Raw genomic sequence first — 19,648 nt, forward strand, 5'->3', positions numbered from 1 at the left:
TAATATAAACAAATACTTATTTTTAAATAACTAATTATTTCTTAAGACTCCTAAATTTTAGTATAATATGTGAATGATTATAACTAACATTTATGTTAACCTTTTTAATACCTTATTTAAAGGTATTAAAAATGGATTTCTAACTTTCAAAGTTAGTCACTAATTTATTTGAGTGATTTTTAAACATTTATTATTTGTTCATTCTATAAACTTTATTATAATGAGAGAAAATGGTAGTTTTGAAGTAAGAATTATGAGGAAATATATGTTTGGTAAGAAACAGAATTATTAGTTTTCTAGATATAGGAGTTCTGAGTCTACCATAATGTACCCTTTATGGTACATCCCATGCTCTCGATGTTGTAAATTGTTTTATTGAGATGAAAATTGAAAGATATTGCTTCACTTGGAGATTGAGATTCTCCTCTTGCATCTGTTAGGGGGAATTAATTTACCCACCTGAATCACCAACACTGTGAAGCAAAGTGCTGCTCACATCAGGTACGGAAGCCCGTTAGCCAAATCTACCCTGCTACCTATTTTGGTAAAATAAAGTCTTATTGGAATATAGCCACATTTGTTCACTTATGTATTGCATAGACCACTTTTCATGCTTCAGTAGTTGAAATGAAAAGTTGAGACAAAAATAGTGAGTTGCAAAGCATAAAAGATTTACTGTCTAGCCCTTTACAGAAAAAAATTGCTAATCCTTAACTTAAGCCTATTTATTTGACACTATTTTCGGAGTGATAAAATCAAAACATTAAATTCAAAAGATTTCTATTTTGTGTAAACTTAAGTGTGTGACACAGACTGGTAGAAATTCTGATGGATATAATGAATCATAAAATTATAAGTTCGTACTTTTCAAATTTACAAAGTCACTGTAAAACAACAGTGTTATTTTGATTACACTAAATCAGTACTCAAAAGAATCTAATATGACTACTAATTTGAATGTGTTGATTCTTTCCAAATCAGTTCATAACCACTCATGTTCTTTGTGACATACTATGAGACCTTTGCACGTCATATTTTTTTCACTTTTTAAATTTGTTCTTTTTAGAACAAATTTAGAACATGACACTAAAGGGGTATTATAACATATTATACATACATGGAGTATAACTTACTTTAATTAGTTCCCATTCTTGTGGTTGTACATGATATGGAGATACACTGGTCGTGAATTCATATACGAACATAGGAGAGTTATGTCCAATTCATTCTACTCTCTTTCGTACTCCCATACCCACCTCTTTCCTTCATTCCCTTTTCTCTAATCCAGTGAACTTCTTTTCTGCCCTCCCCCTCTTATTGTGTGTTAGCATCCACATATCAGAGAGAACATTTGGCCTTTCGTCTTTTTAGATTGGCTTATTTCTCTTAGCATGATAGTCTGCAGTTCCATCCATTTATTTGCAAATGCCATAATTTCATCCTTCTTTATGACTGCATAAAATCCCATTGTGTATATACACCACATTTTCTTAATCCAGTCATCTGTTTAGGGCACCTAGTTTGGTTCCATAGCTTAGCTATTGTGAATTGAGCTGCTATAAGCATTGATGTGGCTGCATCCCTGTAGTAGGCTGATTTTAAGTCTTTTGGGTATATGCCCAGGAGTTGGATAACTGGATCAAATGGTAGTTCCACTACATGTTTTTTGAGAACTCTCCTTACTGCTTTCCAGAGTGGTTGCGCCAATTTGTAGTCCCAATAACAATGTATGAGAGTACCTTTTTCCCCCACATCCTTGCCAGCATTTATTGTTACTTGTATTCTTGTTAATTGACATTCAGACTACAGTGAGGTAGATTCTCAATGTATTTTAATTTGCATTTCTCTAATTGCTAGAGATGGTGAATATTTTTTTTTTAACTTATTTGTTGACCGACCATATCTTCTGTGAAGTGTCTGTTCAGTTTCTTTGCACATCTATTGATTGGGTTATTTCCTTTTCTGGTGTTAAGCTTTTTGAGTTCTTTATATATTCTGGAGATTAATGCTCTGAGATGCAGGTGACAAAGATTTTCTCCCATTCTGTAGGCTTTCTTTTCACATCCTTGATTGTTTTCTTTGCTGTAAAGAAGCTTTTTTAGTTTGATATCATCCCATTTATTGATTCTTGATTGTACTTATTGTACTGTAGAAGTCTTTTTGAAGAATTCAGTTTTTAAGCCTACCTGATGGGGAGTTGGGTCTTCATTTTCTTCTAGTAGGTGCAGAGTCTCTAATGCTTAAGTCCTTGATGCACTTTGAGTTGAGTTTTGTGCAAGGTGAGAGAGAGGGCTTAAATTTCATTCTGCTACATAGAGATTTCTAGTTTTCCCAGCACCATTTGTTGAAGAGGCTATCTTTTCTCCAATATATGTTTACAGCACCTTTGTCTAATGTGAGATAACTGTATTCAGGGGGTTTGTCTCTGTCTTCTATTCTGTTCCATGGGTCTTCATATTCTTTTTTTTGGTGCCAATACCGTGCTATTTTGTTACTGTGAGTCTGTAGTATTATTTAACGTCTGCTATTGTGATTGTACATCATATTGACACTGCATACTATCTTCTTTGTAAATGTCTTTTGGCAACAAATTGATTGAAAGCAGAAAAATACATTCTTACTTATAAGGTGGTATTCTAAATTATTCACAGTATAATTAGGCTAATTCTTTTTTAACTTAGTAGTGAAATCAAAATTAAAATTTAAAATTTCTCAAGACTTTGCATATATATAGTGTTCAAAGGCTAAATACTCATGTACATACAGTCCTCTTATTTTGGAGTCTTAGCAAATATGGTCTATATGTGCATCTGTAGATACACACCCACCCCACACACACACATGCACTTTTCATGTAAATAAAAAACCCAAACAGTGAAAAATAGAATAGATTCCTTGATTCTATATATTGTCTTCATACTAACTATTGAAACATTATAGTTCTTGATATACTTGAGCTATCGATAACCTTAAATCGTTAAAAATAAGAAAGCTATAAACTTAATTGTTCAGATCAATTTGGTTTATTTCCTTTTCAATTCTGAACATTTACATCTAAAATCGTTTTCCCTCTTAGATGTGTTCTGCGAGTGTGTAGGCTTGTCCAGCAGATGCCCTGCCCTGTACACGGCCAGTTTGCACTTCCTGTCTGTTCTCTTGACTGAGGAGGCAAGAAGGCACTGCCAGGACAAAGACAAAGCAAGTTCATTGTCTCATCCAACCATCACATCTCTTCTTGATGAAACTCAGGACAACCAGAAGTCTCCAGATAGACTTAATGAAGTAATTCTTCAGGTGTGTGATTTCTTGATTTTTCTTAAAGTGTATTTAGTGCTTAAATGAATTGACTCTCTCTCTGGGTCTTGTTAAAAAATTTTTTTCAATTATTTGAATTAAAAGTATTAATGCTTATTATGACTGTTTAGTACAAATGTATAAATTGGTTAACAATTAAAAAAAGAACTAGAGGTTTTTCCTAATTTAAAATTGCTCATTGCTTTTCAAAGTAGGACTGTTACTAGAGTTTTTAATATTAAGAATCTTCCTTTTAAATAGTTATATGATTTTATGATTTTTTTCCTTCTCATTGAAAGGTGGAAAGGTAGTAGAATTGTGTATTGAAGGATTTGCCTCAGTTTCCCCATCATCTAGCCACAAAGCTTGCTCTGTCTGCCAATTTGTTGCAGTTTCTTTGCTGCTTAGAATTTGGAAATTTTCCATCCTTATCAGCCTCTGAGAGTTGTGGCCATGAAGATATTTATGGCATGGCTACTTGTACATTTTGAGCACCAGCCCTGATTATGTTAAATTCAGTTGAAGTGCTAGAAAGGGAGAAGACTCCCTGGTTCAGCTAGGATTATCCTATTGAGGCTATCACACAGGGCTTCTCAGGGGACTTAGTTTCCCCTGCCTCATAGAGTCCTCTTTGCTTTCCAGCATAGACCAGAAGCCTGAAAAGGAGTCTTCCCTGCATTTTCTCATCTGCCTCCAGCAGTTCCTCTACAAGCCTGATCTCTGGGGGAAGGGTCCTCACAGCATTCTTTTAAAAAAGCTCCTGGGAGACAATGGCTTCCCTGTGGCCACCACCTCCCTGTTATCCCTCTCAGCTTTTCTTGGTTGAGAACAAAAACTGGATGTGGTCCCAGTTATCCCAGTTATCTCATTCCCTGTCAGAACAGACTTGATTAACTGAGTTGGAGTCTGCATTTTTAAAAAATATTATAAGAAAACTCAGATTCACACCTTCTCAAGTTTCTCACCCCAACCCTGAATCCAGTCTAGTTATTAATTTTCTAATTTGGTTCTGGAACACCACTTTTTTCTTGCAGAAAGGCCCTTGCTCTTGTCAACATGCTTTCTTCCTCAGGGAATTTAAATGACTTCCCTCAGAGAAGAGTGCTGTGAGAACAGTGTGCTTGGCCTCTCCCTTCACTGCCTACGCCAACATACCAAATAGCTCCGGAAGCTGTTCCTCATGACTGTCTGGCTCCTGCAACCAATCCTGCTGGGCGTGGTGAAATTTCAAGACTTTAAGCCAGGGATAATTTATTTCTTAACTGTTTTCTATTGTTGGTAGCACCATGTTTCAAGGAGACTCATGTTATATATGGCTCCATATAGGGTGATGGGCCAGCTTGTAACAATAGGGTACCTAAGAAACACTTGGTGCCAGAGGCATTTGCGAAATTTGCTTTGCCCTTATTCTTCCCTCCTGTTCTATAATATTATTTATCATAAAAAATTATTGTTTATAATCTTATGTTGTTATCTTTCTTGGCCGAAGAAAATGAGATACTCTGTAGCTATAGGATATCTTGATTTTCCTATAGTTAGCTCATTTTCCTTTCAGTTTCTTCTAAGTCACAGAAGAGACACAGCATTCTGTGCCAATATAGATACAATAGCAATTTGTTTAAAACATATTTCCTGGTAAATCATACCCTTCTTTTTTTGTGTAAATACGGGACAATCTGCTATCGGGTCTGCTTTGCCCTGCAAGAGTTCTGTTTTTTCCTTCATACTTAAATAAATCCTACTTCTTTCACTCTTTAAAAAAAAAAAAAAAAAGTAAATATGGACCCATAGCATCAGTTAGATGGAAAGGCACAGATAAATTAAGACAGAGAGTGAAGAGAGGAATTGTACCTATGGTACACTTTTGAGAAAATGTGTGCTTAATATAAGGCAGGCAGTTATTAATGGTCCTATTAAGCTGTAACCACTGTGTTTTCTTTGCCCTATAGAACAATGATAAGTGAATTAAAATATTATCAGAATACATTAAACATTAGCATATTATCATAAGTAAAGCATGTATCATACTATGCTTATGTAGGTTATGAGTTGTGCCAGGTATTAGATGTAGCAAAGCAAACTGCACTCTTTAAATTATCTGAAGAAATAGTATTCTAAAACTGATATTCTTCAAAGATAGATTTAAATTTTATATAAAGACATGCTCAAAAAAATATATTACAGTGAACCTTAGGCAACATCTTGTGATTTGGTTCTTCAAATGCAAAATGAGAGGATTGTACTACAAAACTGGTTAAATTTCAGCTGCCTCTAAAATTCTGCATCCTCCTAATAAATTAGTTTTGAGATTTAATTAAAATATCTTAGCAGAATAGCTTTTAAAAGACTGCTTTACAGCAAAGTACCATAATGGATTTATATTGAAATTATGCACACACTTAGATCATAATTTTGTATTTATTTTTTCATAAATCCATTTTGAGGTGGTTTCAGAATTTGAATATTTTCAATGATGTTATTAGCTGTCTTTGACCCATTAAATATTAAACACATTTGAAATAATGGAGTTTGACCTTCTCTATAGAGATTCTCAATAGGTTTCATTTGGAAATACCTGTAGATAATAAGATTAATTACAGTCTCACAGGTTTTGCCTATGATGGATATATTGAATTAATTTTGCTTATTTTATTAATCTGATATCTAAGGATAGTAAAGCCAGGAAACAATGAATTCTCATGTCACATTTTAGGAAATATTTATTGTATTTGTGTTTAGTGAATGGTGAATTTCAAGAGTAAATCTGCTGAAGAGTTGGCTTATATAGTTGGGATACTTCTGTGTTAATGTTCACTACAATTAAAAAGTCTGTTCGCGGGCCAGTGATATAGCTTAGTTGGTAGAGTGCTTGCCTTATGTGCACAAGGCCCTGGGTTCAATTCCCATACCACCAAAAAAAAAAAAAAAAAAAAAAAAGTCTGTTCTTTATGTTAAGTATCTTTCAGAAAGAAAGAAAGACAAAAGAAAAGAAATAAAGATAACGCTTGATCTATAATATTATACATCACTTAATGCACAGAAGGGATTAATATAAAAACATAAACTTAAAAAAAAGTCATTGAGTCTTTTTATTTTCATTCTTCCAGTGATTGATAAAAAGGTGAATTATTTCTTATTCTGAATTTCCTTGGTTTAGCTTTCTTCTTTTTGGGCATCCCAATAGTGCAGTAGCCAACGCCTATCACTGGGGCTTGTCCTCAGCTTTCCTGCCTGTGGTTTCTCACATCCAGCTGTGTCATATGCACATGCTCAGACTGATTTTCAGCATGAAAAACAATATTATTTAAATAATTTCCTTTTATCTTTTTTTTAGCGTATGTTGAAAAGTAGATGGATTTACTGTGGATCAGTCCTGTTTGGTGGTTTTGGTTTTTTGCTTTCATGTTGTTTTTTCCCAAGTACGCATTTTAGAGCACCAAATAGTTCCACAGGTTTTAACCTAGAGTAAATGACTTCTACCTTCCTGCCTATTTTTCCTTTTCTGAGAGTTCACCACTTAGACCTCATTTAGCTAATCATTTTGTAGTTTCCCTTCAGGGTCTCCAGTATGCATTTGTTCCTCTATTTGGATCACTCAGGTTTAGAGTGATCTTGTCTATTGAATTCCTATCATGGGGGAGAATCTTAAGCTGTCTTTTCACACCCTCCTCATCTACCTGGCCAAAGTGGACTCCCCTCTCAGTCCCCTGGTAATGACATCTGAACCTCTGTTAGAGAATAGATGCAGGTACAGTATCACATCTGTGCAAACCTTGTACACAGTTGAACCAAGCTGAAAACAGTATTTCTTTTATTGCTTTTGTTCTCCTTAAAGATAACTGGTGTGTGTGTGTGTGTGTGTGTGTGTGTGTGTGTGTATGTATGTATTTCAACTTGTTGGCTTTTCTGTTTCTAATAAGCTACTTTGCCAGCAGTCAAATGTCCTTTTGGCGTGTTTGGAATTCATCTCTGGAAGAAATCTCTGCCATATCCTTTGGACCTGCTTGGTGCCCAGGGTCTTCCTGGGATCTCCATTCACCTTGTTCCTGGGAGTTTTTTATTTCTTTGCTTGAGCAGTCTTCTGCATCCTGTTTAGTGCATCCAGTGTACTGTTCCCTCTGTCCTCTCCTGATCGGTTCATTCCTTTTCATATAAATTCTGTTCCCTTGTATCTTCTAGAGAAAGCATGCAGAGGTCTTTCTTAAGTTGTAGCTGTCTGAAAGTCTTTATTTTACCCTTATATCTGTTGTGTAGTTTGACTAGTAAGAGTTATGAGTTAGAAATAATTTACTTCAGAATTTAAAAGGAATGATTTATTCCCTTTAACTCTCAGTGTTGCTGTATACAATTCTGAAGCCATTATGATTCTTGTTTCACTTCCTAGAAGTTAGAATCTTTCTGTTTTCTCTAGTATTCTTCAATTTTCTGATAAAGTACTTAGGTATGGATCTGCTGTATCCAATGTGCTAGGTTCTTTTCATCTATAAATTCATATTTTTAAAAATTTCTTCATTGACATTTCTTCTACTTTGTTTGGAACTCCTATTAAGTGTTCTTCTTCCTACATAATCTCTCTTTTCTGGCCTTTTCTTTGTTTATTTTGCTCTGTATTTTCTGGTGCAGAGCTTTCGCAGATGTTGGTTACCTTGGTTATTTGCTCCATTGAAGACTGGGAGATTATATAGTGTAGATAGCCCTGAGCCTCTGAGTGGAGCTCCTCAGTCAAGGTTTCACTGTCCAAGGGGACTCGCAGGGGTCATGCTGTGGTTGTCTTCTGGACCTCATCACATTCCCTAGAGCAGTGTTTTGATCTCTTGCCTGGAGGTGAAAACCCAATTAACTGCTAAGTGTTTTGTAGGAAAGTGGGTGAAAAGAGCAGGGGACTCAGAATTTAATTTGTACAGTTTCACTAGGTCCTTCCTGTTTCAGTGGAATACCCTAACCCACTAATGTACCTACTCTGCCAGGGCAGAATGCTTCTAATTTATCCTCCGCAGAAAATCCTGAACCTGCAGGATTTTGCAAGAGCGAAGGAAGAGGAGTGGCTTGGCCATACAGAAATTGGTTGGCAGTGGGCAGGGCCTGAGAATGGAACTCCTGCATAGAGACTTTTCCAACAATCCTCCTCCACCTCCTTCACTTCCCCTGGAGACTGGTGCTAAATTTCCTCTGCTGTCAGTAATTCAGTGTTGGACTGGGTAGTACTCAGCTTGCCCATTCACCACTTAAAATTCAGGATTTTTGAATCTCACCCCACTTCTATTCATCCTGCTGCTTTCTAATTTCTGGACTTTTGAGGCCCACACGAGAGTCCATGTGTGTAATTCCCATATTGTCATTTTTAATGAGGGTTTTTTTTGGAGGGGGAAGACCCATCTGTCACACAACTATTCCACTCAAAAGTTTTTTTTTTTTTTTTCTTTTTCTAACTACTTGATATGGTGATGTTTAGTAATTTTTTGGGATCAGTTTGGCTTTTCTGAAATTACTAATAAATGCAATTAAGATGAGTATTTTAGGGCAATTTTTCTATTAAAGGTGAAATTTACCTTTATAGACAAATTAGTATTCTCACAGGTAACCTAATGATCCTACTCCACATATATTCATCATCCTATAATACTTCTCTACCTGTTTTTTTGTTTTGTTTTCCTTTGTTTTTAAGGTTACTTTCTTTCACTTGGAATGGTCGTTACCAAGCATGCCTGGGTGTGGGTATTTAAAATTTAAATGATTAGTCGCAGAGAGACCTGTCTGGTTGGAAGCAGCTGCCTAAGGGAGTTCTTAAGATGGATTTGTTAGCCCTGGTAGTAAAGCTGGGTGCAGGGGAGCTGGGGGCAGGGTGGTGGGCACTGCACAGGCTTCTCCATGTTAGGTCTCCAAGCACAGGCTCATCAGGAATTGTAAGTGTACTGTACTGTATTTCATGTGAAATCATATAATTTTAAGCTTGATTTTAGTGATATTATAACACTGAATCATTTCAGAAATTATTGATATAAGAATTATGAATTTGAATTATATGTAATATTTATAAAGCAAATGAGGAACTTCTAGAGTTTTAAACTGGATTTATGAACCCCTTTAAAACCTGATCATACATATCCAGGTGAGATCTTACCTCTAAAAGTTGAACCTAAATCTAGTCAAGCCTCAAAAGCTAAAACATCCAGCAGATGGAAAATACAGAGGAGAAAAAGCAAGTTAAACATCATTGCAGGGAAACCAACAGACAGGTCTGCAGTATAGGGCATGTGCAGGACGACTGATCAGGTCTAGGCAGGGGTGCAGTGATCCGAGGGGACAGCAGCAACTGCAGGGCACCTGTGGCACTCTTGGGAATGGGTGGCCAGGCTCTCCAGGTAGGAAATGACTGCAGATATGATGTCAGGGCTCAAAAAGACACTTTTAGAGACAAAAGAGAAAAGGTAAATTTGATCTGGGTATTAGTTGATGCCAAGAAATTGTTGTTAATTGTGTTACGCATTAGAATCGGTTTTGTATATTAGATGATATGCTATACTGATACTTACTTAACAATCCTTAGCCAAAAAAAAAATTTTTTTTAAAGAGGATGGGGCCTTGTTATTATGTTTTTCTACTTATGTATATGTTAGAAATTTTTTGTTATGAAATTTTTTCTAATTCAGATGTATAAAGGACATATATACCAAAATGTTAGTATTAGCATTTTCAAAATAATAAATGATTTTCCATTTCTGTAGAAGCTTAAAAAATTGAAAATTAAAAAAAAAACAAACACATTGGGCTGGGGTTGTGGCTCAGTGGTAGAGCACTTGCCTAGCATGGGCAAGGCACTGTGTTCAATACTCAGCACCCCATATAAATAAATAAAATAAAGGTCCATCGACAACTGAAAACAAAATTTTTAAAAAACCCACATTATGTAATTTTTTAAAAACAAGTACATATTACTATAAAAATGGAAGATCAGAGGAACCAAGTCACACAGGATACAAATATATGTCCAATAGAAATGAAAGGAGGGGATGTATCCCCAAAAGAAGAAAGATTGGAGTTGGATGGCAGTTCTACTGATGAATACTTTTCCAAGGACTTGTTTCCATATGTGTGTGGTGCATGTGTGAGTACACGCTCACATGTGTACACCCTGGTATGTTTTAAGTAAGTACCATGCTATGTGTTAATAATAAATAAAATTTTTTTCCATAGACGATGAATCTTTGAGAGTGAGTGTTGGTCTTTTCCTATTACAAATTACTTATGTAGCCTTCTCAAGCATTCTCAGATATTACTGATTCATCAGATTTCAGTGGTTTACACGGTAGTTGAATCCTGGCAATGCCTTTTATTCACAACAGTTTTACTCCAAATTAAATTTTTCTTCAAACCATTTTGATCTCTATTCTCTGCAGTGCTATGAAGGAAAGTCCTCCAGAGATACCCTGAAAAGAGTGGCTGCAAATGCGTTGCTGTCACTCCTGGCTGTCAGCAGAAGAGCCCAGAAACATGCTCTGAAAGGTGATCTACATGGCAGATCATGTGGCATGCTGCCAACTTGTGTGGTTTGCTGCTTGTTCAGTTTAATTTTCTTTGAATTCAAACTTTGAAGTACTTTATAGTATAATATATCAGTGTCATTAAAAAACAAAACAAAACCAGATTTTTTTCCACAAACAAACCCAGTAAACATTCACTTCTTTTAGGTTTCTTCCATACAGATATCTAGGAAACATTATTACTTTAAAACAAAAAGATTTTTCATGCAGTTATTTTTATTTAATATGTAATTATTCTTACTCTAGAGCATTTATCTAAATAATAGAGAAGCTAATAAAAGTAACACTCAGTTTCATAGTAATTAAATATTAGTTTGTACATAAAAACCTTCTGTGTACCTAAATAAAACCCAAAACAAACAAATTAAAAAACCCCATGGTTTTGATGATAAAGAGCATCAGAGGATCCAGTATTTTTCGTATAAATTTCCCCTCTAAAGTTGAAAATTCTCATTTGAAAATCAGGGAAAAGAGGGCTGAAAGTTGAAAGAGAATAACAGCAACACAAAGTTCATTAATGTCAATTGCAGTTTACTACTAAAACAAATTATTTAAGTCTCAAGCATAAATTATGTTTGAGGACTATCTTACTAAGGACTAAAACTAAGTGGATTCCAGGTTTAGTTTTTTTACCCCCCCCCCCCACTATTTTCCCATATTTATTTATCTCTTGCTGAAAACACTAGAATAAGTGGGTCAGAAATATAATTGTTTTGGAGATTCTGATTATATGTGGTTTTAACTTATTTAGAAATGAAATATTTTGACTTACAAATTTTATCTTTCAGCTGATCTCATAGACAACTGCATGGAGCAGATGAAGCACATTAATGCACAACTGAACCTCGATTCTCTGCGGCCTGGGAAAGCAGTACTGAAAAAAAAGGTGACTTTGCATCCTAAACTCCTGGGATAAAGGAATGAATGCACACGGTGACCGTCTCTGCAGTGTCCTTATGCCTATAAATGAGTGCAAGGTTGAAACGCATGTCTGATTTAGAAGAAAAATGCAGTCTGGTAAATTAATGGCATTTCTACATTAAGAGATTGTGGGCATTTTTTTCTCCCTTAATTCTTACTTGAAGGTCTTTAGGTAAAACTTTGTGCTCACTCGCTCTCTCTGGATATATATATATATATTTATACACACATACACATTTATTGTATATATAAAATGTATATAATACATTACACATATAAAATATGTATTTTGTGATATCTACATCTGCATGATACTATGATACTATACTAGATAGGTTTTTTAATACTAAATGTCTTTAAAAGCAAGCCTAAGTTCTCAAAGCGAGATCTATAATAGATGTAATTTAATAAGTGTTTACAATATGTGAGGCACTATCAGATATTTCATATTTGTTATCTCATAGACAAACACTCATGAGCACAGACTCTCATGCTGGCAGTTGATGAGACCAGAATTTGTCTCCACATCTGAGAGGTTGCAAAGCTGGTATTCTTAATCTCTGTTTAACTCCTTCTGTGACTTCTGAATGTCTCATCTGGCATTGAGTCTGCTTAATTCATGGTTAATTTACATTTTCATGTGAACATAGAATAACATAATTATTATATAAGAACTATGGTTAATAATAATCATGATCAGTAAGATCTGTTCCACAGACTTACTCACAAAATGAATGTATATATGTATGAATATATAAATGTACAAATATACCTGTGTGTGTGTGTGTGTGTGTGTGTGTGTGTGTAAGACCATAGTAGCAGCCCTCTATGAAATAACTAGTAAGAAAATAAGGCAAAGCTTTACTTAATAATTTGGTGGATGCAGGGGATTGATTCATGTTTGTCGATTTCTGTTCTTATGTCTTTTCCTCTTTCCTCACTAGCAAAAAGCCCTTACTCCATCACTGAGAGAGTCAGCCCACACCTGATATGATTGAAAATCAGTCAGAACCTGCCTCACTTTATTGAGATGAAACATAGAGGCTATTATATATCCAAGTTCCTTCATGCTTGATAGAACAGAAATAGCTTTTCTGTGGTGGGTGCATTTCTTGAGATGTGGTCATCTTTCAGAGATCGTTAGCTTGTCAGTCCCCTCAAAGTTATGTGGTCAGGCAAGACTAGAGCACAGCTTGTGACCCACAAGGGAGTGAGTTACTATATATGAAAAGTGGAGCATGCTCCTATGTTCACAGTTTTTACCTTCTTGTTTAAACAGGAGGATGGTTTTATTAAAGAGTTGAGCATTGCCATGCAGCTCCTAAGAAACTGCCTTTATCAAAATGAAGAATGTAAAGTAAGTAGAGATCCTTTTCAAAATGTTGGTAGCAAAATTGGTATTAAACAGTTTAATTTTTATTGAGATAATAGAAGAGAAAAAATGGGAAACTTTTTGAATTTTATGTAAATACAGGGTTGATTGGCCCTTAAACTCAGAGTTAATTCTCAGAAATGGATGCACCTAATCTCATTGTTATTCTCAACACTGATTTCATTCCTTTTATGGAAAAAACATTATGTAGAAAATTAACATCGATCATGTATTCCTTAACCTATGTTAAATAAGACAGGACTAACAATTTATATTTTGAAGTAGTCTGATGGGAATAAAGTATTACACTTACAGAGAGCTCTAAACATGGGGAAGAATATTGGGAATAACTGCAAAGCTTATGCTTTGAACACTGGGAATAACTTCTAGTCTATTTGATGCTGCATAAAATTGTGTAGGGTGTGTATGTTTATGAAAATGTGCTCATAAGTGCACATGGCAGTAAAAATTCCTGTTTAATTCATTATGTCTCACAGTCTTACATATAGGACACCTATAAAAACTTAAGTTTAGCCATTTTATAGGAGTCTTATGAAATTGTATAAGTTTTTATAGCTATCAATGTTTATGATGGGCCATAATAGGTAAAGAAGATGGCAGAACATAGTGCAAGTGGTTGTGTTTATAAGGCTGTCAGCGGTCATTGACTTTTGAAGTAAAAACTTCGTTATGTAGGATTTGTTCACACAACAATATTTAGAATGAATTGTATCATATTTAAATTGCTCAAAAATAGTAATTACACACATACACACACTCACACCATGCGGGGAGAGAGACAAGACAGAGACTGGGCAGAGTTGATGAGAATGTTTACTTAACAAGAAATTACCATTTATTGACCACCTAAGTTAGTTACCCCTTGTTGGACCATACCACTTTCTTGCATGATTTATATGTTATAGAAGCTGTTTTCTGCATTTCTTCTCTGACTAGCATATCCTGGCCACCCTGGTGTTGAAGGCCAGGCTGTGCTCAGGGCAGCTTTGTGTAGAGCCCTGTAGCTCTATGGCAAGACTGTGTGCTGGATCCTTTTTTAATTTTGGTATTGTGAATTAAACACAGGGTTACTGAGTCACATCCCCAGCCCTTTTTTTATTTTTTATTTTGATGCAATGTCACTTAGTTGCTTAGGGCCTCACTAAGTTACTGAGGCTGGGCGCAGACTTGCACTCCTCCTTTGTCAGCCTCCCAAGTTACTGGGATTACAGGTGTGACCCACTATGCCCAGCTGTCTACAGGATCTGATTCCCCTCCTCATTATTGAGAATGAAGATGAATTCAACTTTTTTTTTTTTTTTCCTGTGGTGCTGGAGATTGAACCCAGGGCCTTGTGCATGCAAGGCAAGCACTCTACCTACTGAGCTAATTCCCAATTCGATTTCAATTTTTGTCTTATGTTAGTGACAGTGTTTTGAATTTGAATTTAATTTTGTATTTTCATATATTTAGACTCATGGCTGTCCTTACTTTCTTTCCACAACAGGAAGCGGCTCTTGAAGCTCATCTTGTCCCTGTCTTGCACTCTCTCTGGCCTTGGCTTTTGATGGACGATTCACTGATGCAGAATGCCTTGCAGTTGCTTTGTGTCTATACTGCAAATTTTCCAAATGGTAACTAGAACCCAATGTTGCCTTTTAATAATAAACTATAGAGTACTTGCTTTCATACTGGTTACTATGGTTGTTAACATTACATCAATGTTAAGGTGGACAGGAAAAACATATATATTTTGAAGTATTTCTTCTACTTATAAAGGATATATTATTAGTCAAAGACAAGATTGCTTGTAGGTATTATAGTAGAGCGGACAGATATTTTAGGAACATGTTTGTCGACAGGGGAGAGTCATTGGACAGTTCAGGAAGAGTCAAGAGAATGTGCTGGTGGAAGGTAGAAAGGAAAGAAAGGTATCCAGGATGAGCCTCATTTGGGGAAACGGACCTGAGTGCATAGTAGTACCATTTATTAAAATGATAAAGCTCTGGATTTGACTTGGATTTAAAGTAGGAATCAAGAGTACTGTTTGGTCATGTTAAGTCTGAGGTATCTGTATTCAAGCAAGTAAAAAAACTAAGGTGAAGTTGAATTCATTGGAGATGTAAAATATTGTTGGGAGTTTTATTAGTTATGTATTGCTGCTGATCAAATTACCCCCAAATTGAGCACCTGTGCCACATAGTCATGTCATCATCTCATGGCTTCTGTGAGTCAGGAATCTGGGAGTGGTTTAGGTGGGTAGTTCTGATTTTCTCACCATATTTCTCCTTTCTTCATTATTTATGAGAGGGAGCAAAGACAAGGGGTTTTGAGAAGGCTGCTTTGAGCAGGGAGGGCAAACATATATTGTGGAGAGTGAAGCAGGACAGCTGGCTGTGAAGCACCACTGACAGCTTATGATCAGAAACGTGAGGTTTGTCTGGTCGGCAAGTGTGTGTGCTTTCATCTGGCAGCATGTAACTCCTCCTCAGGAGTTTCCAAATACGTGGGCTGTCCAGGAAGGGGCGGGACAGGTGGGAGCCCATCTTTTCACTTCTACATGCCCTGATAGCTTATTCCTTTGACTGGTCTGACACCTCTAGAGCACTGTGCCTCAGAAGCCCAGCCAGTAGGAACAAGTAGAAACAGGCCTCCAGGCTCTTGAACCTTGAATTGCCATTTATATATTTGAGTCTAGTACAGGACTGTCCTTGTCTTCCTTCTGCTGCCGCTCACTTTCTTCATCCCTTGTTCTGCTTGGAGAGTCTCCTCTCAGTGCATCTTCCAGCTCAGCATCCTCCTGGCCAGATCAGCTCCTCTCTGAGGGAAGCTTTGGTCTGTAGGTTGTTCTCCTTGACCTTACCTTTGCTCTTTAATTTAGGGTTTAGGGAAATAAGGAGGAGTAAAGAGTCAGTTGCTAAATGTTAAACAAAAGAAATTTGTGCTTTAGTACAAATCTTCTGAAATTATAATTTGTCATTTTTTTACTTAAAATTGAAATAAATATTAGAAGTGGTTAGGTTACACCTAAAAAAGAAACATTTTACTTTTCAGTCTGGTTTGTTTCCGAGCAAAACTCTATTGTGTAATGACAGTTTCATGTAACAGTTAGTGGTAACAGTGGTATTTTAATACAGCTCTAAGGTTATTAATACAGGAAAGTTTGCTGTATTTTTTGTGTTTACTCATCTTTTATGAGTTATTTTACAGAATATCTTGATTCTGGTGTGATTATGTACAAGCCTACCTCCTTGTAGCTGCTTTCACAAGTTGATTCCACCTTAGGGTGTTGTTACAGTACAGTCTTACCAATTAAGCATTAAACTGTATTTCTAATTCTTTTCTGATTATCTTTCTTCCTTGGTACATCTCATATAGTTACTTACTGAAAATCACTAAGCTCTAGAAAGCCAGTTACATGCCACTGCTGGCTCTCTCTGCCTATCAGCTGTGTGAGCTTGAACAATCACTGGCTTTTCTACACAGTGTCTTTACTTGTCTACCATGGAGAACAGCATTGCACTACCCACTGTCCCAGACACCTGTGTTCTTCATTTGTCTCTTCTGTAAAATGAAGGCATTAGACCAAGTTACCTCATATTTCTAAAATTCTGTTCTTCCATTCAGGCTTTTATTCAGATATTTTCTCTAGGAACTATTTTTTTAAAAAAAACCCTATTATGCTGGTTTTATTCTTTTTTAAAAGAAAAAAACTGGTTTTTTAAAATACTGTATTTGTTAGGTCTTCAGTGAATACAGTAAATCTGTTAGATTGAAAGTAGACATCTGCATTAGCCTTCAGTGCTGATTTGCAATTCACAGGTTAGTTGGCTAAGTCACTTTGATAGGCAGATATGCTTTACTAGATAGTGTTTTTAACACTAAACAGTGGAGACAAGAAGATAACATGATTGGCTGCTGTTTTGAAGGTTGCAGTTCTCTTTGCTGGTCAAGTTATGGACAATATCCCGTTCACGCTGCACACAGAGGAGCCTCCAGCAGCTCTCTGATGCTGTGTATCCTAAAATTGGCCTCTCAGATGCCTCTCGAGAACACCAACATTCAGCAGACGGTTTTTCTGTTTCTTTCAAACCTGGCCTTGTCTCATGACTGTAAAGGAGTAATTCAAAAGGTAAGTACTTAAATTGTCCTGCCTATCATAAAGGAGATACTCCATTAAATAATACTTCCAATCAAAAGTTTAGAGCTCAATTTCTAGGATAAATTTATTATAATTTTGAGAGGTTTTTTAAAAGGATTTTAAGAAGATTAAGAGGTTCACTATTGATAAAAAGTGACAGAAGCTAGGCTATGATCTTGCCTTTTCCTTTTAGTTTATCCTTATTAGTTTTGAGATTTTTGTTTTACTACTCTCAGAAATGGTGATGTTAGAAAGACAGCTGTCTTACATTTATTGAATATCATAAAAGTAATATATATGGTCTTTAAACAAACCAAATTGAGCAGTAACAATCTCAGTTCAATTTACATTGACAAATGGTTTATGAAATCACAGCCCTCTTTCACCCAGTTAGACTTTAACTTCTTTATGACCTAATAGGAAATTTTATGAGTTCTCTGGGATTTCTGTTCCAGAACTTTACTCTTACCACTGATTTAACTTTGGATACTTTAAAAGGGAGGGAACTAGTTAAACAAATTCTCATATACATGTGCAGTCAAGATCTGTGTTTTAATGTATGTAAATAAAGTTCCTAGTTGGATAAATTCCTTAAAACTTGAATGTGATCAGATTATCTATTACTATTGTTTACATGAAATAGTAATTTGATTGCTACTGTTTGTTTTGCTTGAAGAACAAGATAAATTGCAAAGGTTGATAGTATGTGTTAAGAACTGAGTCTCCTTTTCCTCTACTGTTTCATCTCTTTGAAGCCCCAAATGATAATTTGAGGTAATCACCAAACAAATAGAAAAAAAATCTGTCTTACTAGGAAATGGAATTGTCATTCTTACAATGAAAATGTTTTCAGAGGTGTGCTGAAGTGACCTCCCACTGGCTCTTGGGAGTTTCAGAAAAGTTCAAGCTTGTCAATATCATGTGATCTTGAAATCAGCCATGGTGGGATTATTCACACTTTATAATTTGGCAAAAACATTCAGGGAATGGAACCAGTTTATTATTTACCAGCATATGGCTGTGTGGCTTCTTCATATGTATGTTCACATGCATGTCATTTATGTGTGTGTGTGTGTGTGTGTGTGTGTATGAGAGAGAGAGATTATAAGTTGTGTTGGTGTATGTGAATAAATTTCATATATGTATTCAAATATTTGTATATGTCACTTGTAACAGGAGAAGTCTTCTTGAACTAAATGTGTGTGATTACCATCCTGCAGAATGAGAAAGCATGTAGTGAGAACAGAGCTGGGTACACAGAACTAGGCTTAGTGAACATGCTAATAGAAAGCAGAGCAGACCTCTGGGGGAACCTCAGAGCCAAGTCTCACTGTTCTCACTGTGTGACTCACTGTGTGACTCCGAGTGACTCTCTTTATGCCTCATTTTTTTAAAAAATTTATTTTTATAATAATTAGGTTAAACAAAATGATCTCTAAGGTATCTTCACCTTTCACTCTGTGATTCTGGTGCTATACTGAAGAACATTGTGATCAACTGTAATCACATTCAGAGCATAACAGTCAAGTCACTTTCTTCTGTTCCATTGAGGAAACTCCAATGACTTAATAGCAATAATGAGCCTGGACACCCGAGTTCCTCCTCTCTGTCACCCATCGGTGGGCATGAGGATGCTAGAGTTCCACCTTTCCGTTATTCATCAGTAGGGATTAGAAAATGCAGCCAGAGCTGTTATTCAATTCAGTTGTAAAATGTCTGCTCTTTCTGCCATGAGATTTCTGCACTTTCTAACTGGTGTATAAAATTGTTTAAAATTATCTTTATATCTAACAAAGAGGAGGGATGTCCATAGGATGTGTGCATTTTAAAGCACTGACATATATTTTATTGCTATGGTCATCCCTTAATCTCCGATATCATGATAGAATCTAGCTGAATAGGAAAGATAGGGTGTAAATCTAAGAGCATCATTCTGGGCTGAGAAATGAGAAATAGGCATGAGTGATGGCAAATGTTATTTAAAATGGGCATGTCATTTTATAGTGTATTTGTTGCTTGGAAAATATTGCTAATATTTTTGCAGCCCATTTTATATGTATAATCAGGATTCTTTTTGTAAAAGTCTTAAGATTAATTTTACAAATTAAAGCTAACGTCTTGATTTAGGAATAGGAGAACCCAAGAGACAAGCTGGAGTAGATTAAACAGGGAGAGATGAGTTACTCTGTGCAGTTATAAAAGTTGAATGAGTGCATTTCACTTCTAAAATGTCCAACCACTTCTGGTTTCCATATTGCCATCGTGGATTTCAATTTGATATAGTACTTTTTATATTTTGTTTGCATATAGATGACTCTAGACAATAATATGTTATCTTTCAAATAGTTCAGAGCTTGGTAGGGTTTTGTGGAAGGGACT

The 19,648-nt window shown here is 35.8% G+C and overlaps 1 protein-coding gene across 5 annotated transcripts in view; it reads left to right on the top strand.

Moving 5' to 3' along the window:
• Positions 1-19,648, top strand: part of Rttn (rotatin) — a 157,452-nt gene that overhangs the window by 128,609 nt on the left and 9,195 nt on the right. For 4 of the 5 annotated variants that reach the window (XM_027935354.2, XM_071602641.1, XM_071602640.1 and 1 more), the window contains 6 exons: positions 3,077-3,294; positions 10,692-10,797; positions 11,624-11,721; positions 13,036-13,113; positions 14,636-14,762; positions 17,058-17,260. In XM_027935354.2, the coding sequence (XP_027791155.2) occupies positions 3,077-3,294; positions 10,692-10,797; positions 11,624-11,721; positions 13,036-13,113; positions 14,636-14,762; positions 17,058-17,260 (830 nt within the window). Of the gene's footprint in view, positions 1-440; positions 502-3,076; positions 3,295-10,691; positions 10,798-11,623; positions 11,722-13,035; positions 13,114-14,635; positions 14,763-17,057; positions 17,261-19,648 lie in introns of those variants that run through there. The other variant, XM_071602643.1, reaches the window with a different exon arrangement.

Source organism: Marmota flaviventris, chromosome 16, assembly GCF_047511675.1.
Source record: "Marmota flaviventris isolate mMarFla1 chromosome 16, mMarFla1.hap1, whole genome shotgun sequence".
NCBI lineage: Eukaryota > Metazoa > Chordata > Mammalia > Rodentia > Sciuridae > Marmota > Marmota flaviventris.